Genomic DNA, 22,789 nt, shown 5'->3' with positions numbered 1-22,789 from the left:
GGGGTGTTAATCATATGATTGTGATATCTTATCCACTTACACTGGTATGTTTTATACAGTAAAACAGCTTTAAAACAAAACTCGCAGAAACGGACATATTTCAGCTGGAAATAGAACAAGAGTCTATGGTGGCAGTTGTGGGTGTCCATGTAAATTTTACACGTCTGACATGTCCAGAATTGGGACGTGAGGGTTCATGTGGTTAAGACATTGGTGGTAGGATACTAGGATTGGCTTGGTTGACATTTGGGGGCCACTGGGAGAGCAATCTCTCAAGACGGATTCAGAGCGCCGCAGCTGAATCTGTCAGCACAGCTGTGAGTGTTATTGGTTTGATTCCTTGCTTGCAAATTGCAGCTGTCTACAGTCTCCATAACTCTCAATTAGGCAAATGCCTAAACCTAAAATCCCCCGTCTCTCGGACCAATCTGTCTGCTTGACTAATCCACACAGGAGGGGGTAAAAATGTGGTAAAAGGGTCTACTGTGATACAAATCAAGGTGCTCTTTAGAGAACTGTGTCGTTCCAGCACGGTGAACTTTGCGAGAGGGTCGTTTTGGAGGAGCAGTGTTTGTGCATTCATCTGTCTGCAAACATGGCTGAAGGTCACAAAGACGGTGTTTGAATTGGCGGTTTCAAGTATTTTGATGGTAGTCTGACAATGAATGTCTGAGTCCCATGGTGACCAATGGGGATGTAGTTTACATCAGTCGTTGTTTTTTTTTTGTGTCATCAAAGTCTTTTAATGATTTTAAATAAAGCATACAAAATCCACATGACTTACACAAAAGAAAAAGACAAGAAAAAACAAACAAAACACACCTAGCAGTAAAAAAAAAAGAAAACACCCCTCCACACTCTGTTCTCCAGGCATCACAGGCCTCTGCGCATTGTGAGCTTGTAAATCAGCTATTTTACAATGGGTTGGGTAATTGTGTTTGTGTTTCTGTTTTTTATACTAGAGTGCGGTCTTAAGGACCTTTCAAACGGGAAGCGATTTAACACGCCTATAGTTCATTTTCAATGAGACCTGCGTTTCTTTTTCTGTACGCGACTACGCGCAGAGAAGTCGAGGGGCAACATCGAAAGTGTATTTACATTAACGCGGTCCCGTGAATTTGTTACATGCACACGCCCGTGACTCACCAGACCTGGATTCTGTTTTTTTTACGCTTGCGTTGTTGCGCCCCTCTTGAGCAGACCTGGAGGAGACCTGTCGTTGATCCAGGAGACAATGTCTGGGTTCATCGCTGCCCGTTTGAAAGGACCTTTATACGTCTTATACACCTTGTATCACTCTTCAAATAGTACCTGCCTGTGTCATGCATCATGGCATGCTTTACTTACTTACTACTACTATGCAAAATTGCCAGAGGTATGATGTTCTAAAAGGAAATCAAACTTTACACAATTGTATGGGATTGACCTGTCAGCAATCCAGTGTATACCAGGGTGGTGGTGGTACCCCCTGTCTAGGGGTCAGGGGTGGGGAACTGGGGAGTGTGTGTGTGTGTGGTGTGTGTGTGGTGTGTGTGGTGTGTGTGTGCTGTGAAATGACCCTGTATCTGGAACAAAACCTTCCATGCTGGATCCTTGTAGAAAGTATCTGAAGAGAGGGGGAGGGGAGGAGGGACAGACGGACGTGCACAAACACGTATGAGTGAGAGTTTACATGAAGATGGAGGCATTTGCATTTGATTACATTCCTCACATTGTGAGGGGAGGCGGCTGCTGAATGAAGAGCTGTGAGATGGGACTTGGCTAGACCTGATGGGACTGTAGATTCCACAGGGTCTGCTAGGGGGGCACAGGGCTGTGCAGGGGGCTTTTCACTCCATCTCTTTAATCTCCTATTTGATGAGGCCCTTGGCCAGGGAGGAGGCTTTCCATCAGTTAAATGAGCGTTTCTTCCAAATGCATAGAGTTGGTGCAATTATGGCAGCTCTCCCAGCTGTTTAGTTAGCTAGCTGCCTAGCATGCCTTGATTAATAGCGGAGGTCTCAGGCCTAGATTCTTTCAACTCTTTATGTTTCGTTCCCCACTTATGTGTTTGCAATGATGACACATGTAAAGTAAATGGTAGTACATCTGTATGAATATGCAAATTAAACTTAAAAAAAAAAGCACAGACCAATCTACTTTATGTGAAGACGACCCTATCACTATGTATAAATATATATATATATATATATTGCAGTATATATATTTTACAGTATGATTGAAAAACCAGTCGGATTGAAAAAGGAGTGCTTGTTTGTTTTCTTGAAGTTCACCTCCCAGGCTCCCACACTCCCAAAAAAAGAAATGACGTCTCGGAATGCAGATGATTTTTTTCTTTCTCCACAACGGTTGTGTCCTGCCAACCTCTCAACTCTGTTTAAATAGCCACAACCTTTGTCTTCAATAAGATCGCAGGGACTCTCTTTGTTCTATTATTTATAACCCTACTTAAAAACATGGATTTATTTTTCTCACCCTGTGTTTTGTGTTTGACTGTGGGCAGAGAAGCCTTTTTATTTTACATGTAGGGGAACACGTGTTCATCTGCTGAGCTGCAGTCAGTGTGAACAGTGTGGGTTGCCTTGCTGCAGTGAGGACAAGCTTTGCCCTCAGCTCTGTATTAACACCCACATCCACGTAGGAGCAAACCATCTGCGTGTCCCTGATGGCGCGCTAGCACTTTTCCTGTCTGGGTCGGAGACGACAGGGACACGAGCGCAAGCTTGGCTTGGCGTCGCCCCCGGTCTCTGCCCTGTTTCTTACCCTGTCCTCCCGCAGAGTCGTCGCAGTTCTCCTTGATGCACACAGAGCTATTTGTGCCATGGTAACTGTGCCAGCCTGCCAGCTCAGACACAGATTCCACCTCTCGTCTGCCTCCCTACCAGCATGATGATGACTCAGCAGCTCCTGCAGGGCTTCCAGCCTCCCTCCCTCCCACCCACCAGACAAAATAGTGGTTTGTCACTCTTCCTTTCTGACCTAAATTCAGAAACAACCCAAAATGATTGGCCTTAAAGCAATCCACCTTGACTGTTTTTTGATTGATTGAATACTTTAGTTAGAAATGTAAACAATTAAGGCTAAAAGGATAACGCAACAAAAAGTCCTGGGGAGGTGTTTCCATTGTGGTCGAATGTATTCAATTCATCAACATAGCATTAAAAAATTATGCGTGTCATCCGCAAATACTGGTACAAAACACTGTATAAAGGAGAAAAGGGAAAGTGAAGGACACGTCCTTTCTATGAGGAATTGCATTAACCTCCCCTTGTGTTCTCCGTGAAATGCATGAAACGTAATGTGGCGTGAAATGTTAATCGTCAGTCGACACGTGTTTTTGACTCATTACATCTAATCGTGACTAAATAGTGACTTCAGGTGCAAACATTGTATCGAGGAGAGTGTTGAGTCATTCCCATATGAGTGTCGCTTTTCAAATTCTTAAAGAGCTGTATCAAGATTGCCCTCTGGAGTGGGATCACTAGTGGAAACATGCAGGAAAATCGGTTAATTTACTTAGAACTTACAACTGGTAAAGTGCTAGTTGCTACTTTAATTGACTATGAAAGTCCCTTAACACTCACTGTGGGATCACATAGCTGCATAGCCAATCTACAAGTGCACAATGCAGAGCTTGTAGATATATTTGCTATTCGTTGCACGACAAAGTGTATATAGGGTTTAAGACTTAAGTGATTAACTTCCAAAGCTATGCAAATTTCTGGCTCAAGAGACATGTACCATGAGATACTGTACATGTGGCCAGGTTTATTTCCACTCTTTTCTACGGAGTCAAGTCTTTGGCTACTTTTTTGTTTGCTGACTGAGACTTTGGAAATGAGACGAGAACCACATTGAGCCAGAGCCTTGTCTCTGCCAAACTCCACCCATCTCCGTTCTCTTCTTATGCAGAGAGTAGTGTGATCTGGATTTTTGCTCTTTTCTCTGCTTCAGCTCCACCTACAATGTTGCCATGATACAAAATATTGGCTGTAAATGCTCAGAAAATGGCAATTAACACGAACCGCCTGCCCGACCTTGAGGTAGAGATGGAGGAGGGCAAACCGGAAATGGATAAATGGGACTGGTGAAGAAAACCAGATATAAATGTCAATGAAATTGTAAATGGTGCTTATTAGTACCTTTTTTATGCAAAGTGCTTTACAGTGTGGTTTGCATTCACCAATTGACATACATTTTCATACACCAATGGCGGAGGACGCAAGGGGTTAACTAAGTGTCTTGGTCAAGGACACTTCACATTAGGCCAGGAGGAGCTGAGCTGGGGATTGAACCGTTTGATTTCCCAGGCGGCTGCTGCACCTCCTGAGCCCTTCAATCTGATGGAGGTCGAAGTTAGCACAGGTCTTAGTCATAGTCAATTACCAATGTATATGTTTAAGTAAAACATATGCAATGAAAGTTATAGAATATTGTGAAGAACGTGAGGCCAACTACAATGCCATGCAAAATACATAGTTTTGCATTAGATGTAGCGAATACTAGCGATTTAATTTCCTAACGTTGCATACGCTGGATTGCATGAGGCAAGAGGAGGGTTTATGGGGGATGAGAGTCTTGAGAGCACACCCTTGGCTGGATGTCAGTTCTGTGAACACTGCCAGAGAATTCAATCTGCTGGGATAGAGGGACACACACACACACACACGTGCAGACGGAGAGCTCCAAAAAGTTGTCTACTCAGATCTCAATCGGTTCTGCAGATGCTGGCCCCCCTCCCTCTCTGTTGTTCCCTCTTTCAACAGGATCCTATTAGAAGTTTCTTACATCAGGACTTGCTATGCATTCTGACTATGTATCCCCCAAGCAAACCTGTCAGACTCGCACCTGGCTGGCAGCATAGTACCTTCGCAATAGTTGCCTTTTTTTCCTAAGTAACACGTGCCTTTCCATGTAACATACTGTATTTCACAACTTCTGGATTTGCCATAGCTTGGTTTCGGATAAGGTTCTCGGAACGTCATTTCTAACCTGAGTTCTGGCAACCCGTGGGAAGAGCAAGCAGTACTGTTGCTCTGGAATGTCAAGCTACGGTGAACGACACTGCTCGAGCAACACAACACTGCCATTTAAAAAGTGCGCAAACCTGCGAAAACAATACAATACAAATGTGGAATTTTTTTGGTATAGTCTTTTATTGGCCTAAAATATTGTCTATACACGTTCATGAATCCACTTGCTGACTGGCTGTCACTATTGAGCAAGTTTTTTTATAGGGGTTTATATGTGACCCTACCAATAACGTAAGGCAAGATGACATTTTTCATTTTGCTTTTTGTAGCATGTGACAAACTAGGGGTTTTTCATGATTCTGAATCCATTCCAAGCATTAGTTCTGCACAAAACCACTCCTTCGGCTAAAAGTGGCCATAGCCACTTGCCCAAATGTGCAAACCTCGTCACATTTGTCATGACGGCTATGGCCGTTTTTAGCCCAATGAGTGTATTTTGTGCAAAACTAATGCTTGGAATGGATTCAGAATCATGAAAACCCCCTAGTTTGACATGCCACATGCTTAAAGCATAAGGAAAGTTTGAACATTTTTGCCTTATATAGGATGTTAATGGTAGGGTCACATATAAACCCCTATAAAGATAATTGCTCAATAACGATAGCCGGTCAGCAAGTGGATTCATGAATGTATGTATATAGACTATCATAGGCCAATAAAAAAGACTATATACTGTACCAAATGTTGCACTTTTAATAAACGAAGCCTGATGGCTGCCGGACTACTAAATAAAACTTACAGATTGTGTGGATATGTTTCTGTATATTAACGTACAACATTGCAGGACATACATAAAATGTAAACAATTACAGAACTTTATGGGGTTTGGAATGTTTCAGGTTGGGGAAGGTTTTACCCTTTTGTAGTCAAGAAGAGCCAAATAGTCTTTGTCGTTCAGGCTTCAATGCAAAATCCTAGGTCATGCATTGGAGCAGCCTTGAATTGGTCTCTTAAAAGGCAAAAAAGTGCATCTGATAACTTGCAATTTAATGAAGGCGAGGGAGAGTGGAAATGAGACAGAGGGGGACAGAGTAGTAGTTCACCCCGAATTTTAATTCCTATTATTTACTCACCACGTGATGAGGACATGAGGAGAATTTTCATTAACCTTCCTTTACGGTGAATGAAGAATCCAATACTTGATTAATTGAAGTAGATTAACGGCAGCAATCCTATATCAAAAATCTGGTTGTAAACTTAGGGCAAGTCAGGAAACGATAGTAACATTCCCTGAAAACCGAAATATCCCTTTTTAAGTGGAGCCTTGTGATGTGCTGTGGTTTGTTAACTAAGGCGAGTTATGTATCTCTCAACAAGGAGAGACGGAGGATATTATACACCTTGTAATTCCCCCACTAGTTCATCCACTAGTGTGCATCCGCAAGGTTCAAATCAAGGTTGATGAAGACGCCAAGTCTGACACTGTCCCATTGTCGTGCCTTCCCTCTGTCCCAATTTCATCTGCCCTCTGGCTGCACCCTACCCTGACCCAGCCAGGCGGTCCTGTCAATGCACAGCAGTGCCAACCCCCCCCCCCCCCCCCCCCCCCCCCCAATGGGCACACAGAGTGATAGCGGACACCCTCATGTCCCACTACTCTGTTCCTACTTTAGCTCAGCACCACTGCCACTTCTCTGCTCTCCCATGTCTGTGCCCACATTCCCTCCACACTGGTCCCATTATCTCTGCCCCGCTGCCCTCCGTTTGCCCCCTGGCTCTACCTTCGACTGTCCCTTCACTGCTACCCGTGTCCTCACTTCAGCCTCCTCCTCCCCCCCCCACCCGCCAACCCCCAAACGAAGAAAAAAAAACCCTCTCCTGATTATCTCTGTGTGGCAGCCTCTGTTTTGTGCTCTGATTAAAGGAGCAGCATGTGGTCTGTGTGTGAGCGACCCGTACAGACGCCGCCGTCGGGCTAATGCTACCATTACGTGCTTAATCATTTATGTCTGGGAGACGGGCACAAAGGCTCAGGGGAAGAAAAACAACCATTTGGATATTTATCAGTGGCGTGCGTGTATACAGACACACACACACACACACACAGACACAAACACACACAGCCAGTACTTAGCATGTCATAAAGAGGGGCATGTTGGGGGTGATTAAGCCTCCGCAAAAATCACACCGTTAAAAAAAAAGGGGTGATTTAATTTTTAGTTGGATTGTGTGTGTTTTTTTTATCTGTCCAATGTGAGTTCTTCTGTGTTCATCGAACCCAGCGGTCTTCCCAAAATCACGAGGAGGTTTCAGGAGGACATGCCTGCAGATGCATTAAATATTGACAGATCAGACTCCTGGTCTCTAAACGGTAGCATTTGGGCGCCCACCCTGCTGCGCTCCCCCTGGTCTGTCTTCCTCCTCCGCCTCCTTCTCATCTCCCCTCGTGTCTGTCTGCTCCACTCCCCTCACTGCCAAGCAGCCTGTCCCTCTTTCTCTAACTCTAACACACACACACACACACACATACACACAGGAAAACTCATATGCAGTCCGCCAATAGGAGAGCGGCAGTCACCCCATTGCTTGCCACTCAATGCCTTGTTGCCAGGACAACAGGAAGGCATGAGACCCACTTTGCTTGAGCATTTTAAACTTCGTGTTGACTTTTTCTTTTGGGGGGGCTGGGGGGAGCAAAGGTCGCTCTGTGAAATGTCTCTGTCTAATGCCCTTAGATCGACAGTACATCCAGCTGATGTCTGACCTCTCTCCCGTAATGATTCTTTCTGTCTATTGTGGGCTCCACTGGACAACGATAGGCAGGAGACACAGCAAGTTTTGCCTACTCGGGCATTTATTGAGGATTTAGTTCGGTTCAAGTTCAATGTTCGGTTCAAGTTCAAAGGCAACTGAAAATCCAGCGCACACACACAGCTGGTTAACTTATATTCTTCCTATGTCAGGGTATAACAGTCTATAGTTTTCCTCCTATTCCTTCAGGAGTGATATCTGGGTTCCTCTTCAGGATTCCTCCATCCCGGGGTTGCCTGTGTAATGAGACATAGGTTTAGCACAGCGTCTGAACCAGTGGCAACAGTGAGGGGATGTGTGTGTGTGTGTGTGTGTGTGTGTGTGTGTGTGTGTGGAGACCTACCGCCAGATTGCCACGTCAGTGCTCCCTCTGTGAGTCAGTGGAGAATGAGGCGGAGCGTTCCTCTGTTTCCTGCCTTTCAAACCTTACGCGCGCAGCGCGTCTGTTGCGTAATTAGTTTGAGGAGGAAGACGGGCAGGTACTTGTGGTCAATCACGTGACCCAGGGCGGGTCGCTGTCTTCCGAGCTGTGCTCCGCCTCTGACGCTCCACTGACTCTCGGTGGGGTGGCGCTCTGACGGCCCGCTGTCATGCGACATCCCACACTATACTTTCCTCACTACATGCCGTCCCAAAGGCATGCCTCTTGTGTGTTTACTGTAGAAGTTGCTGCTAAATGTAAAATTTCAGATGTAAGGCAGAGAACATGCTCTCCTCTCTGCTTAGCTTACCATGTAAAATAAACAGATTATTTTGTGTGCAACAGTTCTCATCACAGTAGTAATGTCAGTGATGCACCTCTCTTCCAGGTCTGCAATAAAGAAACAAGGACATGTTTCTTCTGGTCTTCATCACCCTGGTCTTCCTGCCGTACACCAGTGCAGATGGTAAGCTACTCTTCACAGGTCTTTATTTATTCCAGCTTAGCCACAATGGCGAATTTTTGTGTCTCGGACGAGAGAGATTTGGGCATTTTGATTGTCTGTCACTGGCAGACTGTTTTGGCAGTCTGTAACTACACTACACATGCACTGCAGAGCCATCATCCCAGCTACTGTATGTGTATATGAATAAATCCCCCTTCTGTGGCCAGGAAATTACATCTGGCCACAGAAGATCACAGGATCTACTGAATGTGAAGGTAGCCTACTGGGGGGGAGCCACACTGGGCTGTATTTTGCGTGTCTTAAGTACCAGGTCTTATTCCCTAACTTGAGTAAACTAAAGACCTGGAGGCGTGATCAATGCTCTTTGGCCACTCTGAATAGCCAAATGGCATTGATCACGCCTCCAGGTCTTTAGTTTACTCAAGGTAGGGAATACCTGGCCCAGGCCGTAGCGTAACGGTCTGGGCACCGGACTGGTAATCCAGTCGCAGTGTGCCGCGGGTTCGACTCCCGGACCCGACACGGCCTTTACTGCATGTCATCCCCCCATCTCTCTCCCGTTTCCTGTCAGCCTACTGTCTGTCCCTTCAAAAATCAATAAAAGGCGTAAGCCGCAAAAAAAATATCTTAAAAAAAAAGAAAAAAAAGGTAACGAATACCTGGTACTTAAGACACGCAAAATACAGCGCTGTGTCATAGGCTCAATATGTCAGTTTGACACATTCAATAAATCCTGTGATCTTTTGTGGCCAGATGTAATTTCTTGGGGTCTAGTAGGACTATAGTAAATAATAAATCGCTATAACATTTTGTAAAAAAATAAAGTTGTCCTTTAAGTACCAGGTCTTATTACTTAACTTAAGAGCTGGAGGTCAATGCTCTTTGGCAACTCAGAATAGCCAAATGGCATTGGCCACGCCTCCAGGTCTTAAGTTAAGTAATAAGACCTGGTTCTTAAGACACGCAAAATACAGCCCTCTGAGTCACAGTCCCATAAGCGTCCATTTGGGCTATTTGGTTCCTAAACTATCTATCATTTTGCTGGGGACACCGTGCAACTCCCTCAAGGATGTCATAAATGTCGTTACAGTTACGTTGCTGTTGGTTGTAATGTTTATGAATATGCTTGTCCCGTCAAAATAAACTAAACATGATAAGAGCGCCCCAACTTCACATGAGTGTGATTTTTATTTTTTATAACTGCAGTGGCGCATTGCACATTCAGAACATGGCAAGAAGTTATGTTTTCACATTGTTTAATGGAGTTACAATAATCTGCAAATGGTCTTGTTGTTTTTCCCTGACGGGGGCATTTCGATAACTTTGAGGTATACTGTATAATCATATTCGTTCCATGAACGGCCATGTGTGAGATCAAAGTGTTTCGATGATGATCCATCTGTGATTGTATATTCTGACAGCTTCATTCCTGTTTGTTTTTCTTTTAGATAAGGAGGGTGCAGGGAGCTACGACTGCATATGTGAAGGTCCGACTTGCAGAAACAGGGAACGATGTTCCGGCCAGCAGTGCTTCTCCGCCCTTGCAATCCTGAACGGCACACAGGTTCAGCAGAAAGGCTGCATTGTGGGTAACGGAGGCAAGGACTCTGTGAGCTGCGGAGGCCCCCCAGCCCCTGAGCTGGTGATTGAGTGCTGCCATGGCGACCTGTGTAACATAAACATCACTGTGCAGCCACTAGGAAGAGGTGAGCTGTTGGTCGGACAGTCAATACCACATGTTATTATATGAAAGAAATAGTTTCAAAGTGATGTATCCATGTAGGGGAAAAGAAATTCACGATATGAAGTTTGTTATATCATTCTTAGTTAAGTATATAGGAACAAGCTGGGGGAGGTGCTACCTTCCCATGTCCTTTTCAATCCTTTTAACTCATTTAGGACTAAAACGCCCTAAAAACCTACCTAAGTTTTCTGAAAAACGTCAAATATTTATTCAAAAATTGCAAGAATTTCATGCTGCAAATGTACTGTACATAGTAACAAGAACCGCAAAGGGGTTCCTGTCCTGGATGGGTTTAAACTAGCGTTGAGTGAGCCTCACTACAATAATACACTTTAATCTTCTGTGTTTTTTCCATCTCACTAAATGCCATTCAATTTATTCAGATGATAATAGCATTGCGCTAATGGATTTCCTCATATCTGTCTTGATTCCTTTCATCAGATGTGGAAGTGTCTTCCGGCAGACCGGTCCTCAGAGAGCAGGAGTGTGTGTGTGAGGGGCGTGCGTGTGAGCAAGGCCACCGCTGCCTCGGTCAGCAGTGTTTCTCCTCCGTGACGATGACTGACGGGGCCGCCGTCCACCAGAAGGGCTGCCTCAGGGATGACGAGGCAGGCAGAGGCACATGTGCCACTCCGCCCTCATCAGCCCATGTTGTCAAGTGTTGCCAGGGCCACCTATGTAACATGAACGTCACTGTGCAAGCAGGCACAGGGAAAGGTGATTTATCCGATAGTCATCATTTTACACAGACCATTGTCACTTTAATTTGAGTAGCAATCTTCTTGTTTGTAAACGCAACAGATAGAGGACCAACTCGGCATCAAACTTTATCCCCATCATCTCATTCAATTTTAAAAAGCCAACCCCCACATCTATGCCCGAAACATCTGAACATGAACTGCGCTGCCAGTAGGAATGGCTTCATTAAAATGGAGCAAAAGAAAAGCAGCGTCCATGCACTTACGCTTGCACGCTTGGCGGGTTTCAAGTGTAACACTTCAATTGATGAGTTATTGCTTTATAATTTTCCTTTTTCCTGTTCAAAACCCCCACAGAAAGCGAATGTTTACATTGATAATAGTACAGGACTGGCTTTATCAGCACTGGCTCAAGGTCTTAATTCTGTCCTCTTTCATGTTTCAGAGGAGGAAGCCAGGCCCCTAGCCAAGGAGGAGCATGAATGTGTGTGCGAGGGCAGCTCGTGTGTAACGGGGGGCCGCTGCATGGGCCATCAATGTTTCTCATCGCTGACGATGAACGAAGGCTCCCTGGTGTACCAGAAAGGCTGCTTCAAGGTCTACGAGCAGAGCAGGATGACCTGCAAGACCCCGCCCTCCAGGGACCAGATAGTCGAATGCTGCCACGGGCACCTGTGTAACTTGAACAGCACAGTGGAGCTGCCAGTCCAAGGTACTGCACTACCCAGAATGCATTACATGCACCATCTGTCCTGTTTTTCCATGCCATTTGTGAAACACGGCTCCATTATGTCTGGTGTGCATCAGCCTAGCCCTAGTGCATCCAAGGGGATTTTCTTTTTCTCTTTCGCCTCATTCCAATTAGGATTGCCATTGAGGGTTTGGTTTTGCCTGTGTTTAAGTAAAAAGGATGCACATTCCATCCTCTCCACTAAGGGGGACAACAAGTCAACAAGCCCTCGGCCATGAAATTGTCCATCCTCGCCAGCTCACATTAGTCTTTTGGGTATATATGTACGGTCACATTCCCAGGGGAACCACAGAGGAAATAGGGAAAAAATGGAATGGACAGTAGGGGGAATGGGAATGAAGAGGGAGGCTGTGGATATATTGTTTAGTCATGGTCCACTCATCCTGTTCCCTCTGCGGCTGTCATGGCTGGCTGACATAAGACCAGGGGGTGAAGTCCTTGGGGAGTGGAGAGACAAGAGGCAGGCCACCATATTTAAAGTCTTTGTCACCCTCCCTCACCCTCACCTCCACCCGTTAACAAACAGATGGCCTGGCTCAAAAAGCCAGGATATCGCATTGGGATATATTTCATAGGTGACTGCAATCTTTCTTCCTGGTGTACATTTTTGGAGCAGACCTGCATCAAACGGTATTAGGAAACAGAATCTTGTTTTATGATTCTTGAACTTTATACTAATGGTGTCCATCACTCATTGTGTTGTATTATTTGGCTACACCCATCAGACATTCCAAGCAGCAACAACAGATCTGTACATTTGACCCAAATCTGCTATGGTATGGGATGTGTGACTCAAATGCATCCCCTCTGGCTTGTTGGTTCAAGTCTGGGTAGCTCCCAGAATGTGTTGCCAGGTCTATGTAAGAGGGAGAAAGGGTTCAGTATATGGTGGGAGAAAAGGGGAGCATTGTCTGTGCTAGAGGCTGTACCAGTCTTTCCCCCTGGAATGTTTGGAGTTTGTGTGGTCACTTCCAGAGGCTGGGCTCCGCTGCCTGGATGAGCTCCATCTGTGGGTGTGTGTGTGAGTGAGAGTAACGTTCTCCTCAGAACTTATGTGCGTGCGTGCGTGCAATTCTGTGCACACGGGTGCGTGTTCGCCTCCTGTGTGTTCTATGGACCTCCACCCTTCTGTGGTTTTGTCCGTGATGGCCATATTGCTGTGTGCTGGTCTCAGTGAGTGTGTAGGGTGGGGGTGGGAGGAGCTACAGGGAGGGAGTGTTTTGCGTCAGCATCAGTAATTATCATCATCACCTGTCTTTATGACTCAGCACAGGTGGAGTTGGTTGACCTCGGGCACTGACTCACCTGACTAGTGTGATGTGGTCCTTGACACGGCATCGACCAGCACGTCAAGACACTGCTACACACCTTTTGTGTGTGTGTGTAGTCTTGAACTTTATTTCCTTTAACCACTAAACTCTACAATGGTTTCCCTCTCCACAGAAGATGAGTTGCCCAACTACAGTGTGACGACCCTGGCCGTTGTCATAGTGGCTCCTATTATCGTTCTCATCGTGCTGTCCGCCATCGCTATCCTGGTTTTCAGACGCATTCACCACAACCAGATGGAGAGGTTAACGGCACGGGACGCTGAATACGGAACAATCGATGGTCTCATAGCCTCCAACGTCGGAGAGAGCACCCTGGCAGTGAGTAGCGGTTTGGCTGACTCGTTGTTGCTCTGCCGATCACCCTTGCGAATAAATAAATGTGTTTGTATGAGCCATTTTGTTGGCAAACAAAAGAAATATCCTCTGTCGGTATAAGTCTTCCTCTGCAGTTCAACCCCCAACATGTGGGTTTCATCCACAGTGGTTTATGTTCTGAGGTCTTCATACGGCTCCAGTGGTTGGGTGGAGTCCTGTGGTTAGCGTTGAGCCTGAATGACAACCAAGCACAGTCATTGGCTGATGGCACTATGTAATCAAGTTGAGCATAAACAATGCGCAATGTGGTGCGTGCCCTCAAAAATTTACGTTTGCGTCACTTCAGTCTGTTTTGTTATCCCTTAAATCATGGAATAATATACATGTAGAACATATTCCTTGTTCCCCTTGAATTTGAGAGCAATTGTTTGTACTGCAGCATATAAACATTTGTAATTCCCATGTTGCTTTGTGCTAGGGCTACAAAGAGTCTTTGAGGACATACTGTACTCTTGTACTGAACTGTGTCAATTTCTCTACACCTTATTCCAAGCTTGGCAACTGAAATCCCAGACAATCCTTTAATGACTAAACATAAAGGCATGGAGGACCATGTTTATAGTGGCACATATAACACAAGGTTAACTAATACATTTAGTTGATTATTTAAAAAAAATATTCATATATAAGACAAAACAACCTTCTCAATTATTTGGTTGGTTATCTGTTCTAAATATCGGTTTTCGATATATTTTTGTTTAATTGCCCAGCCATAGTGTGAGGAGTTGCTGATATTGGATCTAATTCAAGTTATTTTCTAAATCCAACCAGTAGTCCAAAAAATACATTTGGCAGCACCATGAGGAAGGTTATTAGAAAAGGTAGTGATGCTGTAAAAAGCTAATTGGACTGAAACGTGTGATGTGTAGCCCAGGGTTCAGAATTCAGCTCTGATTATAAATCTATTCTAATGTCTGCTTGGATTCTGGTGCAGAATAGCCAGGCCCAGATGTACCCTCCCACAAAACCGGGCTATTTAACCTAGCAAAATTACCCATTTATTTGATGGCATCTACTCGCATTCATGTGTTGCTGTTCCAAAGTGTCTCTCAGCTGTTTTATTATGCATTTGTTTATCTGAGACTTTATTTCTTTTTTCTGCCCTCCCAGTTTGGCAGTTTGTTTTTGTAAGCAGTAATCGACCATCTCACAGAGGGCTGCTGTACACTGCCCCCTTGTGTCAACAAGGGGTCGATGCGGTGGCCAAGTGGAGATAAAAATAAATGGCTTAACGCCATCCAGCCTGTTTTGAGTCTGGCAATGGGATTAGATAGTATCCAGCACCCAAACAAATAACCAGGGAGTGGGTGCTGCTGCTGTTGTTTACTCAGTAGGGTACCCTACTACAAACACACACACACACACACACACACACACACACACACACCCTAGTAGTTTGAACATCTCATGCAGCTTGTACCCTTCCTTTACATTAAGATTTTGAAAATGACCGATCTACAAGCTCACTATTTTCAAATAGCCAAAATATAAATTGGGGCTTTAATGTGTTTAAATCTTTAATGTTTTAATTTATCTGAGGACCCCTTGGAACGCCCTCAAGGGCCCCTGGGGGCTCCTGGGCCCCACTTTGAAAACCAGTGATCTAGGCTGTGGCATTCCTTTTGCATGGCCTTCCATTGGGACAACTTTATTTTTTTTAAACTCTTTATTTCCAATTGTCTTCAACAGGACCTGCTGGATCATTCCTGTACTTCAGGAAGTGGTTCAGGACTCCCGTTTCTCGTTCAAAGAACAGTGGCTCGACAGATCACACTCAACGAGTGTGTGGGTGAGTACTAAACTAAACGTTCAACATCAGCAACTGAACTGAACCAGTACAGCTGACACTGACAGATTAAATGACAATGAAACGGGACAACCCACCACAAGAAACCTCATTTCTAACGCATTTGTTTTAACAACATTAACAACAATTAACGTTTGTCGGTTAGATATGTCTGTCTTCAGTAAAACATGTACATTGTCAGAGGAATATTGCTCTACAGAGACAATTTAGTTTGTAATAATTCCCAGCACAGTGTTTTCTTAAAGTTCATGCAAGCTAACACAATCCTTCATTAGCACTCTGCATGTAGCTCAGAGAAAATACTGCCCTACAACCCGAGGCCCACTTGCTTGATACATGAGATAAAACAAAACACAGTCAATATATATGCTTCCTTGATGGATTCTCCGAGCCAGTAGGATGAAACATTAACGGATTTCGCTAAGAGAGCATCACTGTTCTATGTTATGGCGTCTTCATTCGTGACACTAATTGAGTCATAGTCCAGCTCTATTTTGAGCCCTTCCATTGCAAGCACTGGTCAAGCAGCACTTAACCATAAGTGCAGTACATTTTTAATAGGTATTTGGGTTACAAAACAAGCCAGTGTGCTGTGGGAGTGCTCAGAATGCCTGCCAGGATGCTGGCGCAACTGTCCCAGCAACAAGTCCCTAAACCCAACATTGCACACATTTTGATTTGTAAGGTCTACTTGAGCATTTTCAGAGCCAGAGAAAATATATAAGCAAACGTGTTTTCTCAATAACAAATATTCAGCTGCAATGTCTTATTGACTTATAGTCATTAATGTGAAAGGCCAAGCCATCGGCTGAACAGCTTTTTTTTGAGTGAATAAGCATAAGTATTCTGAACTATATCTGCATTGTAAACATAATAATAATTAATGATTATAATGTATACCTTTTTATTTTATCTGGGAAAATATTGACCAATGTGTACATTGAGTTAACCACACTGCTTTCCCCTCTGCCAGGTAAGGGCCGCTACGGAGAGGTGTGGAGGGGCCAGTGGCAGGGAGAAAGTGTTGCTGTGAAGATCTTCTCCTCCAGAGATGAAAAGTCCTGGTTCAGAGAGACTGAGATCTACAACACAGTACTGCTAAGGCACGAGAACATTCTTGGTATGTAGCCTGCGTAACATGCTGTATGGATACATTATGCCATGGCACTGTGGATGGACTTGTAGCACTCGTTTCTAGAGAAGCACTCATTCAAGCTTCTGCATGCTCTCTTACCTCAGGCTTCATAGCATCCGACATGACCTCCAGGAACTCCAGCACCCAGCTGTGGCTGATCACCCACTATCATGAGATGGGCTCACTGTATGACTACCTTCAGCTCAGCGATGTGGACGCTGCCAGCTGTCTGCGCATGGCACTCTCAATTTCTAGTGGCTTGGCACACCTCCACGTGGAGATCTTCGGCACCCAGGGGAAGCCAGCTATCGCCCATCGAGACCTCAAGAGCAAAAATATACTTGTTAACAAGAATGGACAGTGCTGCATCGCTGACCTGGGTGAGGATGCTGATAAATCAGGACAAAGCCAATTCACTTGGAAGCCTTTTATCTGTTGTTGCACATTTCCGCTGTCTTTGTAATGTAATGGGGTTCAGCGTCCTGTTCTCCCTTCAGGGTTTTCATACGATGTACTGTTATGCCCGTTATTGTGTTTGTTTGTTGCATGAAAAATGCATCCGCAATACATTCTACTGTTCTAGCCCTGTCCCTCTCATCTATTTATTGAACATTAGACCATGAATAGCTAGCAGTCGAGCGAGCTCTTAGCCTTTAAACAAAAACACATTAAGAAGCACTCAGACCTCTCTGTCTCAAGCTGGCAATGTTCTTTGCCCTAATGAAAACGTAAAAAAAAAAGTTCAGGTGCTGGTTCTAACCTGGGTACATGTTTATTGGATGTTCAGTCTTTGTTGCTTCTCCTTTGTGCTGATGTCCTGAAAACCACAGGCATAGTTCAATTTGTCCACAGTGTGATAATAAGGCAGTACATCTGCTTTCGGAAATTGAGGGAACAACATAAGCCTACTCGCTTTCATTGACACAAAGTTTAACATTGTGAAAGGACCATACTAGTGTGAATACCTGAATACCTGCCATTGTCTATTCACAGCTTCTGCCGTACTTTGACCAACTAAACTGAATATTTACATAAATGTTGGCTAGACATCGTACTTTGACCAACTAAACTGAATATTTACATACATGTTGGCTAGAGATCATTGTGTGGTTTAAATCAATATGTCTCTACTTTAAAATGCATTTAAACGCAATGATAAAATAAGTGCAATATTTTGTGTTGGATTACATACCGTATCAAGAAATGTTGATTTTCATACTGTACCGAAATTAATGGAATCCAATGTTTTCCTATAAAATAAGACAAAACCTGGCATGCTTTTGGAAAATACATGTCGATATACTTCAAGAGTTGTAGTATATTGGCTAAACCTGTATGGTCCTTTTAAACACTTAAACCATATATATATTTTACTGCCTGCTGTCCCCCAGGAGTCTACATGGCCACCTGCTTTTTTCCTTCTACACCAAATGTTTTTGGAAAAAATAAGCTTAGTGTTACAAACAAATGTTATAAGATATGCCAAAGAAATAGGAATGCAAGGTTAATAATACCAGTATGTTAAAATAGAACTAACCTGTGTTTCCGTTCTAGGTTTGGCTGTGATGCATTTCCAAGACACCAATGAGTTGGATGTGGGCAACAACCCTAAAGTGGGGACAAAACGCTACATGGCCCCTGAGGTACTGGATGATTCCATCCAGATGGACTGCTTCGAGTCCTACAAGAGAGTGGACATCTGGGCCCTGGGCCTGGTCCTATGGGAGATAGCCAGAAGGACTGTAAGCAATGGTCAGTACATGTTCACATTGTTTTGTTTTCTCCAAAGAGTCGCATCACTCTCTTGCCTGCATTTAGCTTGATCTATTAAACACAACACACTGTATACTTGTGGATTTATGACCCGTCTACTCAAGCAGTCATATTGACACTTGGCAAGAGCTGTCTAAGAATTAAATTCCAGGCCTGTTAAAATAATACGTTGTTATGGCTGTAAATTATTAACCAACTAATCACTTAAACTTGTTGAAAGCCTGTCTGCCATTGATGAAATAACTTGGCTATGAGTGACACATCCCACACCCACCATCTGTGGTCTGTGGGGAAGCCCAGTGGCGTCTTATCTGAAATGGATCCTGCTTTCTGCTCTCGCAGTTAAATGGCTTTATCGCTATTTTTAGTGGAAACTGCACTGGCGGCAACACTTAAGATATTGGCACTGGACACAGAAACCTCACATTCCCATTTCTCTTCCACAAATGGCATCTTGGAGCAAGTTATGACAAAAATGGCTTTGCAACATCTATTCTGAGATACTGATTATTCACTATAAGCTGTAATTGAAGAAGTGATTTGCTCAACCACTTAAACCCAGTATATACGTTGTATTTCAAATAGCAAAACTAGCTGATCTAAAAGCTCAACACATTTGCAAAGATGCTATTTTTGCCATGCAGAATGTTAACAAATATAACATGCCCATAATCCACACATGTGCTGATGTGTCCAGCAGAAGTATATACTAATTTCTTGCTTTCTCTTCATGTAGGCATTGTGGAAGACTACAAGCCTCCTTTCCATGATGTTGTCCCCAGTGACCCCAGCTTTGAGGATATGAAGAAGGTTGTATGCGTGGACCAGCAAAGGCCCAACATCCCAAACAGATGGTTCTCAGACCCGGTCAGTACCCCCTAGATGCAAGAACATTTTCATACTTGATTGCATTGCAACAAGTATTTGTCGATCAAAATCACATAATATTAACCACTTACCTAGCGTCTCTATTCTAGGCATGTCATAACAAGAGAACATTAGGTTGATCTAGGAGTTGTGAGCTTGTAGATCAGCTATTTTCACTGAAGAGATTTGGTGAAGAGGGGAAAGGGTAGATCGCTAAGGGACCCAAGGGTCATTGAAGGAGATATAAGTCGTTAATAATGTTTTAGTTTTTTTTACCTTTCTTATCTTTCTTTAGGCTTAGCTATAACCATACAAATATAATCAAATTGAGTCGTTTTCTTTTTCTCATCATCTTTCTCCAGACTTTAACCTCCATGGCTAAACTTATGAAGGAGTGCTGGTATCAGAATCCATCAGCCAGGTTAACAGCTCTACGCATCAAAAAGACTCTGACAAAGATTGACAACTCTCTGGACAAAATTAAAACAGACATTTGAGTCTTCCTCACGGAGCGATGAGGCAGACGTTCTAAAGATGCCCTTTCCGGGGGGAAATCATAGAAGATGAGAGACTGGATGCGCTCAGTGCCCTTATAGTGGCACATTGTATTTATTTTAAAACACTTGGTGGGACATGTTTTGGCATCCAAAGATGGCTTACAGGGCATTTCTTGGATATTAGGAGATTCATCTTGAGACATAGGAACGGAAGTACTACTTAAATAGCAATGTTCCTCAAGGAAGAAAAAAACAACTGTTACCCGGGCATTTTGAGTAAGCTTGCTTTTGTTTAGAGCTGCAGATTTATTTTGACTTGTTTTTAGTTTGAAAAATGTCTGAACATATTTCATTTATTGACATCACTCTTTCATTGCACTAGTATTTGCTGCGTTTGTTGTCTGCGTTGTGGTGGATGCATTTGGGAAAGGGTTAAACTCACCAATCCAACTCACCAACTTCTTCCATGTCTTACAATTCTTAAACCATGATCAGAGCAAGGAAATGACAAATTATATTTTACTTTGACTACATCTCACGCACCACTGTTTACAATATTGTCAGAACAATGACCTCCATTGGATTCCATTGATGCTGTATACCTTAGTTAGTAGTACAACTGCAGTTATTACTGGTCTTCTTTTCCGGAGATGTTCTAACAAAACGTAACCTGCTGCAAACATTTTGTATATCACAGTGCATTTTTACACTGCATTATGTATCTGTTCCGTTTTTATTTCTTCAGCTTTACAGAGACAAAATGCTAAAAGATCAAATAAACTACCTAGAGGACTTTGAACTCTATTCATCCACAAAGTAAGCCTGTAAAGCTATACTGTCTTAACGCGAAACGTGTGCATTGTTGTCTTAATGAGTGCATTGTCACAGTAATTGAAGTCAAACTTCAGCCTTTTTTTATTTCTTTAATATTTTATATCAATTAGTGATTTCTATTAATTAAATAGAAAAAATATATTTTATCTGTCTCATTTGTGTTGCTATATCCACTTTCTTCTACTGCTGTATGCACATTCATTTTGACATTCTGCTCAGCGGACATTGATACAAAATTAATCTGGGTGTGACTGAGTAATGGTGTATTTGATTATATTTCTGGGCAAATAACACATCTGCCATTTTCAATGTTTTTTAATTAAATAGAAATGCATTTATTTAATTATCAGGTTTAATGTGGTCAACAATAACATACACTAGAAATTGGGAAAATATCAAACTAATTGAGTCGGACTAGAAGCAGGAATTATAACAACCCCACTGCCTATAAATTTGAATGACTAGACCTGAGCTCTCAAAAGCACTAAAGCAATTGAACCCAGACTTCAACAGCAGTGAGCACTTTACCTGTATGGTATGCGTGTGACATCATCATACCCGGAAGTTATGCAGGAACGCCTATACTGAGTGGCCAATAATTACTTTCTGGCCTTTGACAGCCCATAAATCCAGACAAAAGTCTTATCTGATTGTATTAAACATAGTTAAATGTTGAACTCACTTTGCCACTATTCGCTACTCAATTTGTCACTCAATGTATGCATGCGCATACCCTCTATAGTTGCAATCCTAACCCAACTATTGACTGCTGCAGAACGGTAACAAGACAACTCACCCCTTTTACCCTTTTTGGTGAGTTGTCTTTGTTGTCACTTTCGGCCACTTGCAGAACTAACCCTTTTGGGTGTGTTTTGCATATTATCACTCATAATATATATTTTTTCACATGAAACATGGTTCAGTTTATTTTCCATTAAGGCACATTTATATATTGTTGCTCACTCACATTTTTCAAAGTTACTTGAATTAAGTTCTTGGCAGGGTGGACCATGTGACAAAAATAGCTTCATCATGAATGAACATGCAGCTAACGTTATAGTCCACTTGCCAGAATGTGAACCCAGGCATGTTGAGTACACAAGTTTTATGTTAGAAATGTTGAGTATGGGTCCCCAGCATGTAGAAACTGACAGATGCTAACTTTCATATGTTGAGTAATTTTCATAATTGGCATAATATGTTTATATTATGCCATTTAATAACCATACCATTAACAACCTATAGAAGTCAAAATTTCATCATGCTTTATGTAGCATGTGACGTGTCAAAAAATACTCCTTGGGCTAAAATGTCACAAATGTGACTGGCTGTTTTTCGCCCAAGGAATGTTTCTTTTGCAAAACTAAAGCTTGGAATGGATTCAGCAGCATGAAAATCTGGCAGTTTCTAAATGCTGGGGAGTGGGAGTGGGACCCATAGGCTACTCAACATTTTTAACATAAAACCTTGGTGTACTCAACATGTCTGGGTTCACAATGAGGGAGGGAGGCTCCATGGGCTGGCAAGTAGACTGTTATGCCCTCCAGCTGCAATGACCAAAGATTTGATTTGTCACATTTCAGAATCTCATAATTTCCTAATTTTCGTTTGTGTAGGCTACTTGAAGTGTGCTCAATAGTAGGCTATAGTGGTTTGAAGAAATGGCCATCTTGTGAAAACCTGTTTCAAACAACTAATTTGAATGAATTGTGTAACTACAGTGAGATATTGAGTCACTGCTTAGTTCATTATTCAAATCATTAGTGCACAATTTATAATGATATTGACGTGTCACTCACGTTGCATATAAGGCCTACTTTTGGGTGGCTGGTGCGCTCGGAGATGCGCACCGGGAGCACACTCGCCTATTAGTTTGCATTGCACCAGTGCGCTATATCCGAACGCACCCATAATAATTACAACAGCTGTCAGAACAATACTGATAAAATGAATATGAAAATGTTTGGACTTTAGGCTCAAATAGCCTACCGTATTTATATGGTTCGATTGACATACAGCTCTTGGAGCAAGGGGGGGGAAGTGGGAAACATATCTTCCATAACAAATCTGCAATTCTTTTTTGTTTTCCTATCCAAAGAGAGTGCTAAATTGCTACAGTCCCCTGCTACGCCCTCCCCCACATGATGAAAGCGAAAACTCCACAATAATGGTTCTCAGATTCAGCAATCAGATTCCTTGTAAATGGGTTGTTAAAATGAACAAATTGCGTTTTGTAGATTTGGGGTATAGCGGCTATACCCCAAATCTACAAAACGCAATCTATAGGCTATATAGCCTAGCCTATA

The 22,789-nt window shown here is 43.2% G+C and overlaps 1 protein-coding gene across 1 annotated transcript in view; it reads left to right on the top strand.

Annotated features, from left to right (window-relative positions):
- LOC310867139 (activin receptor type-1-like) overlaps nt 1-20,166 on the top strand; it is a 28,697-nt gene extending 8,531 nt beyond the window's left edge. Inside the window, exons 2-12 of the mRNA XM_083776967.1 lie at nt 8,594-8,671; nt 10,120-10,377; nt 10,857-11,132; nt 11,559-11,825; nt 13,308-13,513; nt 15,260-15,359; nt 16,351-16,497; nt 16,617-16,892; nt 18,067-18,264; nt 19,022-19,152; nt 19,515-20,166. Of these exons, the coding sequence (XP_083633093.1) occupies nt 8,617-8,671; nt 10,120-10,377; nt 10,857-11,132; nt 11,559-11,825; nt 13,308-13,513; nt 15,260-15,359; nt 16,351-16,497; nt 16,617-16,892; nt 18,067-18,264; nt 19,022-19,152; nt 19,515-19,649 (2,049 nt within the window). The 5' untranslated portion in view covers nt 8,594-8,616 and the 3' untranslated portion in view covers nt 19,650-20,166. The remainder of the gene's footprint in view (nt 1-8,593; nt 8,672-10,119; nt 10,378-10,856; nt 11,133-11,558; nt 11,826-13,307; nt 13,514-15,259; nt 15,360-16,350; nt 16,498-16,616; nt 16,893-18,066; nt 18,265-19,021; nt 19,153-19,514) is intronic.
- The last annotated feature ends 2,623 nt before the right edge of the window (nt 20,167-22,789 follow it).

Source organism: Protomyctophum parallelum, assembly GCF_964188405.1.
Source record: "Protomyctophum parallelum genome assembly, chromosome: 11".
NCBI lineage: Eukaryota > Metazoa > Chordata > Actinopteri > Myctophiformes > Myctophidae > Protomyctophum > Protomyctophum parallelum.
The sequence above is the reverse complement of the archived record's forward strand: the minus strand, read 5'-3'. Positions and strand labels throughout refer to the sequence as shown.